Genomic DNA, 21,658 nt, shown 5'->3' on the forward strand with positions numbered 1-21,658 from the left:
TGAAAAAGAGGACTTTATAAATTACTCTTTCTCTGAGATGAATGCTTTTCCAAATTATCACAGCTAATCTACCAAATTCTTACCCTCACCTAATGTCTGTGCCGCCCTCCAAGCAGAACCATTGTTCATTGAAACAGTTGGGGAATGACTTTATGGATAGACCATCTTAATAAACACACCATTTCTTAAATGAATGTAACCTGTTCTCTGTGGCCTGAGAATGAAGTCACTCACTCAAGTCAAATAGCTTTGACCATAGCAGGAAGTCTGTATCCAAAAATGGAGCCTACAATTCATTTTTTGGTGCAGCAGAACTACCAACTCTCAGCTTAGCTAAGATGGAGGTAAAATCCTTTGGTGATGTGAGGGTCATTGAAGTACAGCCTTATTACAATGAAACCCAATGTCTAAAAATTGTTCTTATTTGGGGCTTATACCAAAGTAAGATCTAAGATTTTAAACTCTATTAAATATAAAACAAACAAAAAGACTTTATATATTCATGTTCATTTAAGAAAATATTAGTAGTGATGTATTATTTTTAAGTATACAGCTAATATGTTTGGAGTTATTTAAAATTTGTATTGAGAAAAATGTATTTTCACTATTGCTGTAGACGAGCATCTACATAAGACTGTTAAATTGATTGTTGTTCTATATCAAATGACTTTTATAATACTTATTGTTATAATATTTTATAAATTTTAAGGAATATGACAAAAAAGATATTGAAGGGGGTCTATGGGAGGAGTGGTGGTACAAAAGGGAAACAAGAATGTGATTCAATTCTATTTAATTAAAATATTTAAATTTTAAATGTTAACAAATTCAGATAAATTGAAATCATGTAACTTTTCTCATCATAATGCAATAAAAGTTTAAAAAAAAAAAAAAGCCCTGTAGGACCTTAACCCAGAGTCATGGTTCAGTTCTCGAATCTGGACTATGGCCCCAGTTGACCAGTCCTGGGGCGCATACTCAATAAACGCTCCCTGTCTGAAAAAAAAAAAAAAACACTCAATGTGCAGCATAGCTGTCATTAGAGATGACTGAGCCTGCTAATCTGGTTACGTTCTAAATACCTATCTTCTTTCTCTTTTTAGGATAAACTCCTTTGTTAATTACATCATTAAAATAAACATTCAAAAATGCTACTTTTCTACATTTTCTACTTATCAAGGAATGACCAATGGGCCCAGAACACAGACATCCAAGAACAATGTCATCCTAATGTTTTTAAGATCTGTACTAGAAACAGCTAGTATTTATCAAGTACTTAGCATGGTGTAGGCTTCACAAGAATTAACTAGTCTAACTGTAATGGCAGTTTATGATTTCCTCTATTTCACCAAACAGAAAATAGTCAAAAGGAGATTAATTAAAATGGGAAGATCAATCTAGAAGTATAGATGGATTTAAAGCCAACAATGTATCCCATGCTCCACTGTAAGACTACATACATTGAACATCAGTGGAAGAATACCTGCTTTTTGTCCTCTTAGCAATACTTTGTGATACATGGCTACTATGGCTTTGTTATATACACAATGATAATCTACATTGTGTTAAAAGTGCATGGCAAATATCATAAAAGCAGAGAAGGAGGGATGCCTTCAAGGTTGTGAGTGCGGCTCAGTGCACTAGAGTGAGGTCCAGGGTTGAACTCCTAATGCCATGTAAAAGCTGGGCTGGCATGGCAGCCTAGTAATGATCCTACCACATTGGAAAGCAGACCAGGAGTCCCAGGTACAGAGGTACCTGGACTAACCAAAGAAGACACCTTTAAGATCAGTAATAGACACTGCCTCAAGATGGAGAGAAATGGAAGACACTACCAAAAGTCCATGTAATGCTCTCACATGCACTTAGAATGTCAAGACATATGTCGCCAGGCACACACATGCATACATATCCCAAGTACACAGCCTATGCAAAGAAGTGTTTAAATGAAACTGCTTTTCTCACTATGTCTCCTATCTCAGTTATTTTGTTAGTAGAATCTTTTTGCTTTAATTAGTTCATTTGCTCAAAATTTATTAAGACCTTTAAAATCTAGTGAATTTTGATTTGAAAACTAAATGTAATAAGGTAAAACATTTATACACATGGTTAATAACATATACATCACAAATATGTATTTGTGAAATCACAAAATGATTTGCTAAAGGCTTTAATTGAAAATTTGGTTAAATTTGTGTAAATTTGGTTACAATAAAGAATAAGGAAGACTAACCCTAGTGTGAACTGACAGGAAGCAGGGAGGACAAACACTGTGACTGGCTGTGGGACTTGGGAACAATGTCTGCTGTGCCTGTCTTTCTGCTTAGGACAAGCAGGGCCTGGATTTGGGTTGCAATGTGACCTAAATGTCTGTGTGACTCAGGATAAGCAAGCCATGGATATTTTTGTGAGTTGGGCAAAACAGAACAGCCCCAGGGGGCTAGAGAGAGCCGCAGAAGGAAAAGGTATAAATGTTTCAATCTTCCCATGACAAACCTGGTTCAGCTTCTTCCAAAGATTGAGAACGGGAGAGAGTTCATTAGACCAGATTTCTCTGTCAAATTTGCAACCGGCTGTGACTGATCTTCCCAAGATCCTGAGCTGGGAGATAACCTGAGTGAAGAGAACATGTCACAGTGAGTCATGTACAGTAACTAAGTCCCAGCAGGGATACTGCAGTATAGAGCCACATAGTCTATAACAACCAAAGCATGTATATATGGGTGTAAGCCATGTATCCCTAACATTTTGTTTGAACAACTGGATTTATTCAAATAGTTAAAAAGACTAACTACTGAAAAGTTGAGGAAAAGCATTCTAAGATTAAATAATGTAATGGGTGTTAGAAAAGCTGCTTCTTTATGCAGGAAGTGCACAGTGTGCCATTATTAACATCTTCTCAGTCTCTCTTCTTATTCATTTCAAAATCTACAATGCTTTTCAGTTCAATTGATTTAAATCTTATCATTTCAAAATGCTGACAGTGTATTTAAAGACACAGCACAGAATCAATGCAAATCAAGTGGCTCCTAGCTGGTGAAGGAATTTACATAGATTTTTTTAATGCTTAATTTTCAGTTTTTATTTTAATATTCCATCCACACAAAGATCCATAGACATACATATGGATCAGTTAACGAAAGTGAAGCTAGGTAAACACTCCTCCCTGCTGGAGCCATTGCTGCTGAAGCTTCTTTCTGTGCTCATCAAAATCAATCACTTCCATTTTCTTTCCTACATGAAATCATGTTATTGGGTCCTATTTTAGAAACATTTGTCTCTTTAATATTTGCTAAAGATGACCAGAACATGACCAATACTGTACCACAGGCATGGTGGTGACTGTAAAATGACTGGGCTAGTCACTAATTTTGCCTTGTAACATTCCAGCCAACCAGTAAAACTCTGTTATCACATGGCTTATCTAATATAAACAAAGTGAGTCCAAGAAACCCAGGTGCATTCATAGGGCAGCATCTTAAATTTCAACACTACCTTCATGTTTTTAAGAGATATAAGCTATCTTCTTCTTTTTTTTTTTTTGGTATCATATGTACTTTACTAAGCTACACTCTTACTTTAGTAAATCTGTAACAAAATAAGGACTATAAATCTTTCTGAATTAAAGTACAACTTAATTGCTACACATACATGATCACACTGCTGGATTCAACTCCTAGAAGTTTTGATTGATTTCCTAGTCAGGAAGGACTGTGGAGAGTCAGTGCTCTGCTGCCTTTATTTTTCTGATGAGCCATTTCCATTTGCTGAAGCTGAACTTCACACAGCACCTAATTTATCAGCATCGCTTCACTACAAAATGTCCCTAACTGGTAGTCAGAAGACCTAACTCAGGTAACACTTACAATCACTTATTTGTGTTTTAAATTTATTAAAGACAACAGAAAACAAGACTGTAAAGAATAAAACTCTCTTGTAAATAAGTAGAGAACAATAAACAAGGACGTTCAAACACACAGAGATATTTCTGTTAAAGAACACAGAAATGGCTGCAATAATAGCTCATGTACTAGCTCTACAAATCTAATATACTTTTTTTCTCTATAAAATTCAGATAAAATAGTAAACATGCTTCAATCCAGTTAAAGTCTAAAGTATATATACAAATATTTGTTGTGTAAATTAAGAGATTTGTTGTTTGAATGTTAGAATATACAAAATGAAGGGGGTGAATTTTTATTATGTCCACGTCTCTTCAAATTCGAGTCACGTGCAAGGCTACAGTAAGGTATTGGTTATTTTGGAGATATTTCATCCAAGACTCAAAGTGAAACAAGCTGCTATGCTGGACTTATATGATCATTTTTCAAGTCAACATGGTATTAAAAGCCAGAAAATAAGTCAAAAGATGTACAGCTTTTATGATTTTAACATAAGTAAATGTAAAAACTAAACCTTTCCTCAAAAGATGCTTAAGCTCATACTAAGGCTAGTGAACAGCAAGTTGCCAAGCCTATGTTTCATTACCTAAAACAGGTTGACTACTCATTATACATCACGGATTTGAACACTTTGGGCTTCATTCTGGTTAATGCTATGGAATTAAGACCTGATGTCAATCACTTTACAATACAAAATGCTTCCTGGGCCTGAGGAGATGTCATTATGTTTTTCTGTTTCACTGTGGATAACTGGTGGGCTTCCCAGGCATCCTGCTCAAGTGAGCCCACACCTGTTTAATGAATGAATGTACTAATAAGACAGGCTCTACATTTTACTACCTTGGGTGTATATCTCCTGTGGGTTAATCTTGTCAACTTGACTATACTTGAACTTAGCTAAGACCTCAGCAAATGGGCACAGCTGGAGAGATTTTCTTGACTGGATCATTTGAGATGGGAAGACCCACCTTAAACTGGGCCACAACTGCTGCTTAAAGCCTATGTAGGGGGACATGGAACAAGGACGCTTCGCTCTTGGCCTGCTTGCTCTTTGTGCTCTTGCTGGCAAGTTCATCTGTTCTGTCAGCTTTGGCAGCTAATTAAGAAATTAAATATGCCTATTGTTTTATTCACCCATTTCACAGCTAAGATATGTGGTGAGGTGAAATAGTGTATAGATATGCACCAAATATACTTTGTTAGAATTGTTTGGCAGCTAATTTTAGAAGCCCCAAAGTAGAAACATTCTAAACTCCCTTCATGACTTGATATAGAAACTGGGGCATGGCCAAACAATGGAATACTATTCAGCACTTAAAAGGAAGCAACTATAGGCATACACAAGAACACTGACAAATTTTATAATTATTCTTAGTAAACCTATTGTCTTAGTCAGGGTTTCTATTCCTGCACAAACATCATGACCAAGAAGCAAGTTGGGAGGGAAAGGGTTTATTCAGCTTACACTTCCATCTTGCTGTTGATCACCAGAGGAAGTCAGGACTGGAACTCAAGCAGGTCAGGAAGCAAGAGCTGACGCAGAGGCCATGGAGAGATGTTTCTTACTGGCTTGCTTCCCCTGGCTTGCTCAGCCTGCTCTCTTATAGAGCCCAAGACTTCCAGCCCAGGGATGGCACCACCCACAAGGGGCCCTACCCCCTTCATCACTAATTGAGAAAATGCCCCACAGCTGGGTCTCATGGAGGCACTTCCCCAACTGAAGCTCCCTTCTCTGTGATAACTCCAGCTTGTGTCAAGTTGACACACAAAACCAGCCAGTACACCTAATAAAACACTATAGTTTTAACTATTATATTTTTATAAAATATTCTAGAAAATGTGAACTAATTTAAATTAATCAAAAGGAAACTGCGTGCTTCATGGGGATGGGGGATGGAGTACAACATGTAAAGGAAACTGGGACAAGAGAAATGTGTTCACTATCTAGACATGGTGACAGTCTCAACTGTAAACAGGTCAAAGCACATAGACTAGACAATAAAAATATGTCTGTAATACATGCCAAAACAATAATAATCAAGCTGTAGAAAGTGAGAAAAGTGCAGGCAGCTTTCGGAATATCTGTTTAGGATAGCTACAACATAGGTACAGTATCAGTTTAAAATATTTGTTATTCTGGTGTGAAAAAAGAGAAACTCACCACTGTTAAAAGTTTATGTACATCAATATCCTCAGAAAGGATCATGTACTGAAAGTATGGTCTCATCTCATGAGCACTCACTGAGCTGTAGGGAGAAGAGCAGGAGGGAGGTTGCTTCATCAGTGGATGAAACTATACTGAATGGCCTCTGAGGAAGGATGGAAGAGGCTTATGAGAAACAAGATGGAGCTATCTTTGATGCCCATGAGGAAGGATGGAAGAGGCTTATGAGAAACAAGATGGAGCTATCTTTGATGGCCCATGAGGAAGGATGGAAGAGGCTCATGAGAGACAAGATGTAGCTATCTTTGATGGCTACAGTGCCTTCCATCTCAAGTTCCTTCCACCATGATGCTGTGCCTAACACTGACACCTCTAAAATCAATCTTTTCCGCATCTTTCCCATGTGCTATCTGTCACACAGGCACAATATTGCAGTAGCTACTCAACAGATGTGCTGCTTCTGTCACAACAGGCCTTGATTCTGGATCTCAGGAAGGATCCAGGAATTGGAATGCTCTAATGTGTTAAAATTTCTAACTACTATTCCACATCCCTCAAATGTTTTCTCTTGCCTTTTATAATCTTTTCTCTTTATTGCTCTACCCCCACCCCTCAGAAAACACAAACTTCCCATTTATCAGGTTAGATTTATTGCAATTGCCTTCCAAACAGGAAAAGAAACTGTCTGTTTGATTCATACTAAGGATAAGCCTGTCATGTATGGCCTTCAATTGTGAAGACGTATGTTGTCTTTGGCTAACACTCCCACTGAGGAAGGCAGGTGTTGAACTAACTCTCTCTCTCTCTCTCTCTCTCTCTCTCTATATATATATATATATATATATATATATATATATATATGTGTGTGTGTGTGTGTATATATATATATGGAGGGTAGGTGTGTACGTGGGGGAGGGTGTATCAGTGAGTGACAGGGTCAAGGCATACAGATATTCTTTAGATGCTTTTAAATTTAAAAAATAGCTTCACTATTGAAATTTTCAATGATAAAGGTCACATCTGTCAGCTATCAATGACTACCTGAACTTGCCTTTTCTATCCCTACTAGACTCTCCAGCTTAGGGCATCAGCACACAGCCACTATTCCTCCTAACAAATGTAAAAAGTAAATACTGTAATATAATGCCCACCATATACTTAAATTGTCTTTATTGGTTGTTTCAAACACCTTTAAACTGGACTGTTGGGGCATGAAGCCCTAGAAGGGTTACATGGCTTTGTGGTTTCTTCAGCATTTCTCTAGTCTCACTGTTCTTCTTTCCTCCACACTATTTTCCTGTTAAGGGAACTCCTCAGCTATTGGGTGAGATATCCTGCTGCTCCTGTGTTTCCAGTTACAGTTAGTTAGTTGTAAGGTGTGAGAGAATTCAGGTTCATTTGTATTTCTAAACAAATACTTTTGCAAAGTGTACTTAATGTTGACTCGAGAGGTCAAGGTGCTTGAGCAAGACTCAGAGCTAAGAGAACTGGCAGCATGTATTTCTGCCAGTCTCCCTGCTGCCCCACCTAGGAGGGAACCCTTCACTAGCAGTTCTCTTCAGTACTGGTTAGTGTACCGGTCCCTCTGCTTTTATTATGTGCTCTTTAATGAAGAAGATGTTTCTTTACTTTCCTTTCATTACCAAGAAGTCAAATCCATAAAAGAAATTAAGTTACACATTTCCTTAATTCCTATTTGAAGATACGACATTTTAATTCCTTAATCGGCAATAATCTATAAAAAGTTTAAAAATCTGATTCATAAGTGGATTTTGTTTGTTTTTAAAAGCAATAAATATAAGATCACTGTCCATATTATCAAAGTAAACACACTGAAAATGTCCTTCTGTCCACTTTTTCTCTTAGTCTTAAAACTTAGAACATGCCAAGTACTCAAACTCAGATCTGCTACAAGTGGGGTGAGGAGTTCGAAACAAGGTCTGAGTAGTGCACTCAGTGCTTCTGATGTGACTGTACAACCACAAGATAGTAACAAGACAATGTGTTCCTGAAGTGTGGGTCCAACTACTCAAACAGATGTGCACCCAAGATGTACTCATATCTGATACATATTCAGACCTCATAAACATGTTTATTAGACTATTCTAATAACTGTCAGCAAGTTGGATGAGTTGTGCCAACCACACCTGATGAATGCAACTGATTTACTGCAAGAAGCACGTATCTCATAGGAAACCCATGTAGAACCTGTATGACTGTGACTACTCATGGATTTGACAGGTGAGAATCATGTCTCCAAACCTGCTGCCACTCCAAGCCTCATTCTCTTGCAAATGCTGTCTATCTAATCTGACCCTTCTTCTCTACAAGCTGTGCAGCACCACAGTGAGCCACTCATGCCCTCTGACACTCCCTGCTGTGTTCTGCCCTCACTGCACAAGCACAACTGTCCTGTCACTTAGGAAAAGAGCTCCACTCTCATCACTAATCAAGAGTACTCATAGAGGAGAGTCCTCGTTAACATGCCAGAGGGCAAAAACCCAGGCATGTAAAAATATCAAGGTGATACAGTCAAGAGGAGGTGGCCATGGTACTGCCTTATGAGAGTAAAGTATTGCCTAAAAACAAGCATATTATTTCAACTCCCTACTATATCTAGAAAAATTCTGGTATGTGTATGTGTGTCAACATCAGGAGATATATTCATAAATGTTCTTAGTTTCCCTGTTCTAACAACAATAAATCTGGAACAGCCCACATGTTTGTTAATAAAAAAAATAATAAACTGCTTAACATTTACATAAGGCAATGTTGTACAGTAACAGTAAGCAATGAAACTTTTTCCAACAATAATGCTGATGAACTTCAGGGCAAAAAGCCTAGAGGGAAAAAGTCCTAGCACATGTCTGTGTGCATGTGTATATGTGTTTGCATATATATGTATATATATACATATATAAGTATATATACACATATATACATGTACATATATATGTGTATATATAAATAAAACTATGATGTGTACATGCATATGTATACATATATGTATGTATGTATGTGTGTACATATACACATGTGTATAAATGAGAGAGAAAAATCAGAAAACATTGCATGCATCAAAAAGCATAAAATCATAAACAATATTTTAAATAGAGCCACTTGGTGAGTCCTGTATCCCAGAGGCAGAGGGATAGGAAAAGACTCATGTGAATTCATCTAAGATATTGCAATATCTTTTTCTTGGTCATTGATTCATTGGGTTTCATTATGTAGGAATGCTTTTCATGTTTCATTATATGTAATTAAATCTTCAAGAAAGTGTTGAGTCCTATTTAAAAGGTATTCTCATAACATTAGCAGATTACCCAGAAGATGCTAAGAAAAACTTTAACAGCTAGCAGAGCTACCCTTCAAACAAAGGAGAAATGGGAAAAGCAAGACTGCTCGGCAGGTAACATAGCTTGCCATGTAGATTAGTGACGTTGATTTTGATGTCTGAAAACCATGTGAAGGTGGAAAGAGAGAAGCAACCACATACACACACACATACACACACACACACACAAGATAAAAATCATGGCTGTAATAAGGAGGGTGCAGACATATGACAGAGAGCTGAGGAAGACACATTCTCTGACTGCAGGGACACTTTGAATAAGAAAACAAAAAGGAACTGCGGACTCTCTTCACCAGCAGAGATGAAGAACTCACTTGTGAGGAACACTATGATGGGAGAATGAGCACTGAGACTGCCAAACAGACCAAGTGGAAAGATGACAAAACAAGAGGAAACAACAACTCAAGAAATGTTGGATATGCAACAATATAAGCATGTAGACTTAAATAATAAAACACTTCCTAATTAGAATGCTTATAAATAATGAATATAAATAGTTAAGGGCTGTTGGTGCCTTCTGTGTACACTGTGGAAATGGCTTGTCACATACCATTTGCACCTGCCATGGTGCACATTACTAAACAGCACATGCATCCCTGAGGGCCAGCTGCTATAGGATATGGTAAGGACTAACTCAATATAAAATTTTAAAATATGTAAATTACATGGTTGGTGAAATATCTCACCATCTATGAGTGTCCTACTCTTGCAGAGTATCCACGTTTAGTTACCAGTACTCATGCCTGAGTTGACTGCATAATCTTAAAAAAAAAAAAAAAAAAGAGAGAGAGTCTAGAAAATTTCTAAGTAGGAATGAACCAGAAAGACTGAGTTAAAATTCTTGCTCTGCCTCCTAGCTCTTTGATCTTGGACATCTTATAATACACAAGTCTGTACACAAATCTCAGTGTCTGTTTCCTCATTTGCTTAAGTAACTGTTCTTATCTGAAAGTCTATAAACAGTAAATAAGTTCCTGAATACATAGCATGCTAGAGAAAAGATTCACACATGGTGAGGACACTAAGCAGGAGCTCCTCAAATCACCAAGTGGCAAGTACATAGAACCTATAGATATGTTGTTTCCGTGTATTGTGGCTCAGTGTAAGAGTTTAATCTCATAGCTAAGGGCTTATTGAGAGGTCAGTGGAGCATGAGGCTTGGGCTGCTCTGTCAACCACAAGTTCTTGTACAGCATTACAGCTGAACTGGAATGACTTGGTGGGGGATACTGAGCAAAGGATCAGAATAGGAAGATGCTGTTCAAGGGTAAGTGTGTAACTGCTCTTCTGTCTTCCTCTCCACTCTGCTTTCTCCTGCTCCCCTCATGTCAGCAGGCTTCTTCCACTACACCCCTCTACTATGCTTCTGTCTTCCAGAAGCCTAAAAGCATGGCCTGAAATCTTTGCTCTTTATGCAGTCCGTAGGCATTTTGTCACAGTGATAGAAAGCTAACATTTCGCAACATGTTTTGGCTCCATGATTTCAAAAACCTAAGTTATATAATATCCAATCATGAACTCATATCATACATTTAACTTTTATAAGACAACACAGAAAGGAAGAATATGTATTTGTATCCTGTATGTTATAGAATATTAAATTTGGTGTTCACTCATACAAGTTACATTCAATACAATCATAAATAAAATCTCTCTGAGGAATGAATCAAATATTCTATGAAATTGATAGTATTCAGTGTTATTTTACTCATTTTAGGAAAATACTAAGATAAAATCTTTTGACACCTTTAAAACAAGGTAAAAATGAAGTGTTTATATTAAATGAAATAAAAGTGTGTAACATTCTAGATAATGAAATCATGCTGTTTCCTCCAGACTCAATAGCAATGTTTTTTTTAAGGGGCGCCTGTGTATCACACCTGAGAACTGGTCATGCGCTGAGAGGAGCGGGCAATGTTGGCAGGCAGACCAAAGAAGCTGGGCTTGTCATCCTCAGGGAGCTTCTCAATGGCAGCACGATAGTCCTGCAGGCAAAGAAGAGCGTGCTGTCACCAGAGGCAGGCCTACAACCCACAACTCACAAACTGTGCACAGAGTTACTAAATAGGTATTCACATTTTTTTCTATCAGTGTTTTCCTGTTCATCTATAGGAAGTATTGTCACTAATATTCCTCTGTGCATTAACTATTTGATATTATATTTTCTTGTTACAACTCCTTAGATATAGAGAGACTTTGAGTGGATTCAATCTAACATATGTCAATGGATCTGCCTATTTTGTGAGATGTGTTTAGGGAGTTATAATCTGTTACAGCACACAAAAGACCCACATGTAGACTTCATACCTGAACAAAATCGCTGGTTGTTTTATTTTAAAAAGTAACCACTTAGAAAAACCCTGAAGCCTATAGGCATGATATACTACTCAGTGCCAGCCAAGTGAGTCTGTCACCATGCTGTCTGCCCACACTTCTGTCTTCTGTTATAGTATGTTGACACACATTAATAATCAGTATTTCCTCTGGGGGCTTAATAAGCTTCCTTCACATCAGCTTAACATTTATCTACCCCTAATTTTAGATGAAAAATCAAGGGCAGACAGAGAAGAAATATATTAACCCTGGTCCAACCCTGGGAATTTTCCTTATAGAGAAAAGAGGTAAGGTATATTAAGGGGTTATATGAATGCATACGTACATATGCATCCACATAGTATCTGCTGAGCAAGGGCAAATTTCTTTTCTTTCTGCCTCATTCTTGGCAGCTGCCCCTGAAGTACAGTTGGAGTATAAGAAGCCCAGGACTGTGATGTCCTCTGACATTCTCTGTCCTTTAGCTCAGTGATTGCCAATTCCTTTTTAGTATCAGTTATAAGACACAGGAGCATGTATGTATTTGCTGTCACACTGGCATGTTATCAACCCTCTGGGAAATGTGGCATCTAATCTAACCAGGAAAATTAAACACTTGATTCATTCCAATCTCTTTTTATCTGGACTAGTTGGAGGCATTTGCCTTCCCAGACTGACTCACTAAATAGCAATCACATGTCCCAAAAACACATCCTCACAAAGACACAAAAGCGTCTCTCTTATCATTTACATAGATGGTTGTTGGAAATCAATGCATTCTCTTCTGTGAACCAAGGACTAGCTAGAAGGAGACAGAACCAGGGCATCTGGCTGGCTGAGGATGTGAGTTTCAAGATAATGACTGGCTTATACTCATGTGTTTAACATACAAAAGTTGTATATACCCATCATGCGCACATTTCTGCATGAATTTTATCATTCAAAAATAAGTTTCTACCATGTTCAGTTACAGGAAATGCATGGGAAATCACCTCTTCTACCTACCAAAATGCTGCACGAGTTTGGGAGAGAGATAGAATATGGAAAAATGCTTTTCTTGTTCCTTTGGTTTAGTAAATCAATTATTGAAGAATTAAAAAATTGCTTCAAGTAGGACTGAAGAACTCTAAGATCAAAATAGTTATCTATACGTCCTCCATAAATAGAATTTTCAAGTAAGCCATGTACAAACTCCCACTGTACATCTTTGGTACCTATGAGAAAAACAGATACTTTTATTAATCTTACTTTTAAAAAGATTTTTCCTTATTCAGAATTTCATATAGGTATACAATGAAATATGATTATATCTTTCCCATACATGAACGCCCCCTCCCTAATTTTATGTCTTTCCCCCCTTTTGGTAAGCCACTAAGTCCAGCCAGTGCTGCACATGTATGCCTTGGTATAGGGCCATTCACTGGAGCATGAGAATCCTATAAGTGGCCACATCCTCCAAAAAGAATGATTTTCCCTTCCCAAGCAACTGTCAACAGCCCCACAATAAGGCACGCAGCCTGTACTCTGTTTACTCTGTTCATGCTAGAATTTCTTCTGGCTTTTATGTAGTAACAAAGGCTGCTGTGGGCTCCCAGGCTGGAACACAGCACTGCACAGTCCTTTACCTTCACTTTAGTCATTAGGGTATAGCAATACATTCTAATATATCTCAGTAATTCCTGTAAATGATCTCTAAATATTTAGTGAACATTTTCTTTCCAATGATTTTATACTATCAAAACAATCAAGTTATGAATATGACAGCTGAGATCTAGGAGTCTGGGTCACCATAATGAGAAAATCATAGAATCGTTTAAATTTGGAGTGCAAACAGAGCATTCTAAATACAGGGCCATCCTGTTTTCTAACTGTGTAGTAATGCCTAATTAATTTGGAACCCCCTTGGAAAAACAGATCCAAATATAACTTTATCCAGAAGAGCTGTCCAATATATTTTATTAAACAGTCACAGAGCAACTAGACCTGTGCTTGGTGGAACAAGCAGCTCATAAGATAATCTGCTGAAATGGGGAGTCTGTAGCAGGACTTCACACAGTAGCCTTCTATCTGTTACAGCCTACAGCCAATCACCTGCATTCTAGGGAGAGAGAACTGGAGCACAGGGGCAGGCTGCAGATGACTGGCAGCAAGTCCATCCCTCACAGCACAAAGATAATCCCAAGCACACAGGAAAGTAAACTCTTTCCTACATCACTACTGAATTGTGCAGCAGAAATACACTGCAGTCGTGGCAGCAATGACAGACTGAAGAAGGAAGTCTTGATTCCTCAGTAAATATAATAAACCTGTAACTATATTCAAATAACCAGTTAATCTCATTAGCATTACTGATTTGTTACTACTGTCCATTTTTCTATTTCACCACTATAAATTCAGAGACAGTCACAGAACTCTAAACCTTGAGACGTAAGTGATTCATGTCACTTTTCACAGAACTAGGCTACCCACACAGTAGAGAAAAGGGAAGGTGTCCCCAGCTAAAACCTTAATGTCAACAGTGACTAAGAAGCAGGGGGCATCACCATGATCCAATTTCCCACACTACCTTCATCTTCACTAGCTGATACTGTCATAATGGCAGGCACTGCTAACACAGTCAGGAATGCAGAAACAAGAGCTCACTTTCAATTTATGAAGTAGAAATGCCAGCATGTGAAATAGATTGCAGAAATTTTATATTGAAAAAAAACTTGTTTTTCTTTTAGACTTGTTCTCCAAACAAAATTTGTTCTTCAAGTTTAAAAAATAAGAAATTATGAAAAAAAAAGACAGCCAATAATTACTGTTGTTGTCTCTTAAATTTGCACAGTAAGTGTGTTAAAGGTCAGATGTTCCAGGTGGTTTTCTCATCCTAGATGTCCATTCTGACCTCTAGTGCCTATGATGGACACATAATAAATGATAAACAAAGCACAGATGTTCTTTTACATGGACCACACTGTAGGTTACAATCTAGTAAACACTGTAACATGTCTGGCTGTCTGAAGACAGGAAGCCCAAGGAATAAAGCCTTAAGGAAGCCTTGGCTTCCCATCTAGATGGACTGTTGCACGGGGATAGAGCGTGTTTGAAAGGGGACAAAGAATAACAGGAGCCTGATATAGCTGTCTCCTGAGAGGCTCTGACAGTATCTGACTAATACAGAAGTAGAGGCTCTCAGCCATCCATTGAACTGAGTACAGGGTCCCCAATGAAGGAGTTAGAGAAAGGACCAAAGGAGCTGAAGGAGCAGCCCCTTAGGACGCATAACAATATGAACTAACTAGTACCCTCAGAGCTCCCAGGGACTAAAACTCCAACCAAAGACTACACTTTGGGGGGACTCATGGCTCCAGTATGCATATAGCAGAGGATGGCCAAGTCCGTTACCAATGGGAGGAGAGGACCTTCACCCTGTGAAGGTTCTATGCCCCAATGTAGGGGAATGCCAGGGCCAGTAAGCAGGAGTTGGTGGGATGATGACCAAGGGAAGGAAAGGAGATATTGTAAATAAGAAAACATCTAATAAAAAAAAAGTAGAAAGTTCTAAAAAAAAAGAAGAAAGGGGACAAAGAAAGCAATGGAGACTAGATAAGCAGTCACACACATGGCTAAGGCTTTAGGGCAGATAAACAGAATAAGAGTGTGATGGAAATGGGAAAATATCCTGCCAAAGAACAGGATTCCTGAGAAAATGAGAGAGCTGTAAGAGACTTAAGAGGCTTGGAGCTAGCAAAGAGCATCAATGACCATGCCATCTACTGAAATGGGGGACTTGGTAAAGAGCAGTTGGACAAAGCAACAAGGCTGACAGGGAATGTGGGGACAGGATCTGTGAATTGTCGTTAGAGCATTCAAGTTTAAATTTCTATTTATCTAATCTGCTCTCATATTCACAGTGTCTGAGCTCTAATGCTCCCTTGTCTCAGCAATGCACAGTGTAATCTCGGAACTGGACTGCAACTGGCTTCAAGGAAAACAAGGGCTAAATAGTCCTATGTGGTAAGTCTCTAGTTTTTCACTCCTGTACTGCTTCCATAGACTTACTTAGGAATTCCTCCAGGACTGCATAAATTCTTAGTTCTAGTCCTGCAGTGTTGTGATCCAGAGTATTAGTTCCTTAGAAAGAGAACTGAACGACTCAACAGAAGCAATTTTGATTTAAAAAAATGGTATGTAGGCTACACAATAAACACACACTGCTTCTAGACTTGTCTTCTGGAAACTACAGGTAAATCAGAATTCTAATGCATTATATCGAAACCAAAGTAGACAACTCAAGAACCCTTCAGAGAGCACAGGCATGGTAGTCAGGACATTCAAATAGCAAATACAAATCAAAACCCAGAATTTGTGGTAGGAATTAAGGCACTTGTGTAAAACTGTATCATGAGCAGTAAGTCCTGAGGTCCAGTCTCACCATCAAAGAGCCTGTCAATGACGTGGTACCCGGCTCGAAGATCTGATAAGGAAAACTCGTAAAACTTGGTCCAACCCTGTTACAACAAATATAAGATACAGTGAAATCAAAGACAGATGTCTACACATCACTACCCCCTAAATTTAAGAAAAGCATTCACTATATACTAAAAAATAAAACCTTTAGAAGTCAGTGCATTGACCACAAAACATGAAATGACTTTGTAATTCTACTTTAGTTTTCATCACTAATGTACATCAATAGAGTCTGAGTACAAACTGATGTAGTACATTTTTTAATCTGTATACCATATGTGAATTAATATATCTCTTATACCTTTATGCTTCAAAACTAAACATTTTCCTCACAAACATGAAAATACAACTAATGCCAAAAAAGTTCCTAAAAGCATTATATTGTTTCTGTACATACATTTATAATATACACCTGAATAGTTACCAAACAGCTATAATGTTCAAATAAAAACATTCCTAAAACAGAAACAATGTAAAATATGAAAGTAATTTCTATAGTCCTTTCATTAACTATACTAATTACATAATAAAATAACTTTAAACTAATTTAAAATAAATTTGGGTTGAGTTAGTATTTAGGAATGTATCAGTATTGATTAACCACATAAAAATATTTATTTTTGGTCTAGGTTACTTCGCTCAGGATGATATTTTCTTTTTTTTTTCTGGATAATTTTTTTATTAGATATTTTCTTTATATACATGTAAATTTTTCCTTTCCCAGTTTCTCTTCCAAAAATCAAAGAAACAAACAAAAACAACAAAAACAAACCCCTGTTGCCTCCCCCCTCCCCATGCCTGCCACCCTACCCTCTCCCACTTATTGGCCCTGGCATTCCTCTACACTGGGGCCCAGAACCTTCATAGGTTTGAGGTCCTCTCCTCCTATTGATGATCGAATTTGCAATCCTCTACTATACACATGCTGCCAGAACAATCAGACCCCTCCATGTGCAGTCCTTGGTTGGTGGTTGAGACCCTGGGAGCTCAGAGGGTACTAGTTAGTTCATATTGTTGTTCGTCCTAAGGAGCTGCAAACCCCTCAGCTCCATTGGTCCTTTCTCTAACTCCTTCACTGGGGATCCTGTACTCAGTTCAATGGATGGCTGTGAGCCTCTACATCTGTGTTAGTCAGGTACTGTCAGAGCCTCTCAGGAGATAGCTATATTTAGGCTGGCTTGCCCTTCCTTCAGTCTCTGCTCCATAGTTAATCTCCGCAACTCCTTCCGTGGGTATTAGGTTCCCCCTTTTAAGAAGGAATGAAATGTCCACCTTTTGGTCTTCTTTCTTCTTGCAGGATGATATTTTCTAGTTCCATCCACTTGCCTACAAAATTCATAATGTCTTTGATTTTAATAGCTTAGTAGTATTCCATTGTGTAAATGAACCTCATTTTCTGTATCTATTCTTCTGTTGAGAGACATCAGGCTTGTTTACAGCTTCTAGCTATTATAAATAAGGATGCTATGAACACAGTGGGGCATATGTCCTTGTTATATATTGGAGCATCTTTTGGGTGTATATGCCTAGTAGTGGTATAGCTGGGTCTTCAGGTAGAACTATTTCTAGTTTTCTGAGGAACTGCCAGATTTCCAAAGTGGTTTGTTCTAGCTTGCAATACAACTGCAGTGGAGTTCTTTCTCCACATCCTCACCAGCATCTGCTGTCACCTGAGTTCTTGATTTTAGTCATTCTGACTGGTGTGAGGTGGAATCTCAGGGTTTTTTTGATTTGTATATCCCTGATGACTATGGATGTTGAACATTTCTTTAGGTGCTTCTTGGCCATTCAAGATACTTCAGTTGTGAACTCTTTGTTTAGCTCCGTAAACCCCTTTTATAATTGGGTTATTTGGTTTTCCAGAGTCTAAGTTCTTGAGTTCTTAATATATTTCGGCTATTAACCCTCTTTCAGGTCCTTTCCCAATCTGTAGGCTGCTGTTTTGTCCTACTGCCAGTGTCCTTTGCCTTGCAGAAGCTTTTTACTTTCATGAGGCCCCATTTATCTGTATTTCGTCTTAGAGCCTTAACCTTTTTGGCGTTCTGTTCAGGAAAATTTCCCCCTGTGCCAATGTGTTTAAGGCTATTTCCCACTTTCTCTTCTATTAAATTCAGTGTATCTGGTTTTATGTGGAGGTCCTTGATCCACTTGAACTTGAGCTTTGTTCAAGGAGATAAAAATGGATCAATTTGTATACTTCTATATATGGCCAACTCAACCAGCACCATTTGTTGAAAATGCTTTCTTTTTTCCACTGTATGGTTTTGCCTTATTTGTCAAAGATTAAGTGACTATAGGTGTGTGGTTCATTTCTGGGTCTTCAATTCTATCCCGCTGATCTGTCTATCTCTGAATCAATACCATTCAGTTTTTATCACTATTGTTCTTTTCGTATAGCTTGAGGTCAGGGATGGTGAATCCCCCATAAGTTTTCTTATTGTTGAGAATAGTTTTCTTTTTTTTTTTTTTAAGATTTATTTATTTTATGTATATGAGTACACTGTAGCTGTCTTCAGACACACTGGAAGAGAGCATCAGATCCTATTACTGATGGTTGTGAGCCACCATGTAGTTGCTGGGATTTGAACTCAGAATCTCTGGAAGAGCAGTCAGTGCTCTTAAGCACTGAGCCATCTCTCTAGCAGAGAATAATTTTCTTAATCCTGATTTTTTTTGTTATTCTAGATTAATTTCAGAATTGCTCTTTCTAACTCTATGAAGAATTGATGGGGGTTGCATTTAATCTATAGATTTATTTTGTTAGGATGGCCATTTTTAGTATATTAAACCTGCTAATCCATGAGCATGGGAGATCTCCCATCTTCTGAGGTCTTCTTTGATTTCTTTCTTCAGCAACTTGAAGTTTTTCTCATACAGATCTTTCACTTTCTTGGTTAGTTACAAGAAGAAATTTTATATTATTTGTAACTACTGTGAAGGGTATTGTTTCCCTAATTTCTTTTTCAACCTGTTTATCCTTTGTGTAGAGAAAGGCTACTGATTTGTTAGAGTTAACTTTATATCCAGTCATTTTGCTGAAGGTATTTATCAGGTGTAGGAGTTCTCTGGTAGAATTTTTTTCGGTTTCTTATGTATAATATCATATCATCTGCAAATAGTGATATCTTGACTTCTCCCTTTCTAGTTTGTGCCCTTTTGACCTCTTTTTTGTTGTCTAGTTGCTCTAGCTAGAACTTCAAGTACTATATTCAATAAATAGGGAGAGATTGAGCAGTACTATCTTGTCCCTGATTTTAGTGGGATTGCTTCAAATTTCTCTTCATTTACATACATAGTATGTACTCACTGATAAGTGGATATTAACCCCAAAGCTCAGAATACTCAAGATATACCTCACAGACCATATGTAGCTTAACAAGAAGGCCAAAGTATGGATTCTTCAATCCCACTTAGAAAGGGGAACAGAATAATCATGGGAGGCAGAGGGAGTAAGAGACCTGGATGGGAAGGGGCAGGGGGAATAAGGGAAGGCAGGACCAGGTATGGGGAGAGACAGGAGAGAAGTGCAGAGGGCCAGGAGAATTAACAGAAATAAGTAGCAGTAGGGGAATGGGGACCAGTAGAAAGTCTCAGATGCCAGGAATGTGAGAGGCTCCAGGACCCAATGAGGATGACATTAGGTGAAATACCCAATAGTGGGAAGATAGAACCTGAAGAGACTACCTCCAGCAAATAGACATGGCCCCCATTATAGGAATGGAGCCACCCATCCATCTCAAAAATTGTAACTGAGAATTGCTCCTGTCTAAAGGAAATACAGGGATAAAAAATGAGCAGAGATGAAGGAACGGCCATCCAGAGACTGCCCCACCTTGGGATCTATCCCATCTGCAGACACCAAACCCCTAAACTATTGCTGATGCCAAGACGTGCTTGCTGACAGGAACTCGCCGGCCAGCACCTAACTAAGACAGATGCAAATACTCACAGCTAACCATTGGAGTGAGCTCAGGGACCCCAAATGGAAGAGTTAGGGAAAGAAATGAAGGAGCTGAAGGGGATTGCAACTCCATAGGAAGCACAACAATATCAACTAATCAGACCCTACAGAGCTCCCAGGGAACAAACTATCAACCAAAGAGTGGTATGGGTGGGTCCATGGCTCCTGCTACATGTGTTGCAGAGGATGGTCTTATCTGGCAACAATGGGAGGGGAGGCACTTGGTCCTCTGGAGACTTGTTGCTCCAGGGAAGGGGGATGCTGGAAGGGTGAGCTGGGAGTAGGTGGATGGGTGGTTGAGTACCCTCACAGAGGCAAAGGGGAGAGAGGAGGGGGTGTGGGGGCTGGCAGAGGGGAGACAGGAAGTGGGACAAGATTTGAAGTATAAATAAAATAATTTTAAAAATATTTCTTAAATGTTCATTGTAGATAAGATTCTAAGCATGTAAGAATAAACCCAAACACTAATCTAATTCCATGCAGCTCCCAAGAAAATGTACAGATAACATGTAAAACTCATCTATATAAGTTTGTCAGTGAGAAATGTACTTGTTACATTTATGAGAAAGATCTGATCGAATATAGGAGATAAGGACAGCCAGTCCTTGGGAACAGCAGATAATGGATAGAAAGGTAAATATATTTGACAAATTCTACAAGATATTAACCTGTTGGAACTAGATTATAATGTAAGTGGAAATACCCAAGAAGAATACTACAGAATAGTTTGAAGTCTGCAGAACACACCCCTGAAAGAATAGCAGGCTGGGAAAAGATTATCATGGAATCAAGAAACAAAAGCCATAATACTTTAATCAGAGCCCTACCAACTCCAGGCTACACCAGTTGCAATTATGTTTTAAAGTAAAGCAGCTTGATAATGGATTAAGGAGAAAAGTGGGCAGAAGGTCCATCAAGAATACTTCCTAGAAGGCTAACAAGAGAACTACATGGCCTTTTACTAAGGCCATCCTGAAGGAACCAGCCATGGAGATTGGATTTTGAAGTTTGAGGTATCTATGAAGATCCAGCACTAGAGTAGTATCTGATGCTCACTGATTGGGTCACATGCTGGCGTTCATTCATTAACTCAATGGCATATGAAGCATATAACCATACAGTGTGGAAGACTAGCAGAAAAACACCAAATTAGAAACAAACTTAATTATGACATGACCATAACTTTAAGTACCAAATTATAAGTATATACTAATAAATGTAAAGCTTATGTTATATTATAACATGCTCATAATTTACCTGTGGAATATAATTTCTTCTTTCTTGACAGGCAGCATGAAACCATGCTAAGCTAAAAAGAGCATGAGCTCGGTGTATGTTATCTCTTTTGCTAATTTGCTCAGGAGTCCAAGACTCATAAGTGCGCATCAAATTCTTCTTCAAACCTGGAGGTGACTACAAGAAGAGAATATAAACAGACTTCTTATTGCTTAAAATATTACAAATACAGTAAAACTGCATCAACATACTTTCTTCTTTTTTTTGTT

At 38.2% G+C, this 21,658-nt stretch overlaps 1 protein-coding gene across 4 annotated transcripts in view; it reads right to left on the reverse strand.

Moving 5' to 3' along the window:
- Positions 1-21,658, reverse strand: part of Dync2h1 (dynein cytoplasmic 2 heavy chain 1) — a 258,114-nt gene that overhangs the window by 59,626 nt on the left and 176,830 nt on the right. For all 4 annotated transcript variants that reach the window (XM_031344730.1, XM_031344731.1, XM_031344732.1 and 1 more), the window contains 5 exons: positions 21,411-21,566; positions 16,158-16,233; positions 12,743-12,951; positions 11,305-11,409; positions 2,497-2,613 (listed from right to left, as the gene is read on the reverse strand). In XM_031344730.1, the coding sequence (XP_031200590.1) occupies positions 2,497-2,613; positions 11,305-11,409; positions 12,743-12,951; positions 16,158-16,233; positions 21,411-21,566 (663 nt within the window). The remainder of the gene's footprint in view (positions 1-2,496; positions 2,614-11,304; positions 11,410-12,742; positions 12,952-16,157; positions 16,234-21,410; positions 21,567-21,658) is intronic.

Source organism: Mastomys coucha, unplaced genomic scaffold, assembly GCF_008632895.1.
Source record: "Mastomys coucha isolate ucsf_1 unplaced genomic scaffold, UCSF_Mcou_1 pScaffold23, whole genome shotgun sequence".
Lineage (NCBI taxonomy): Eukaryota > Metazoa > Chordata > Mammalia > Rodentia > Muridae > Mastomys > Mastomys coucha.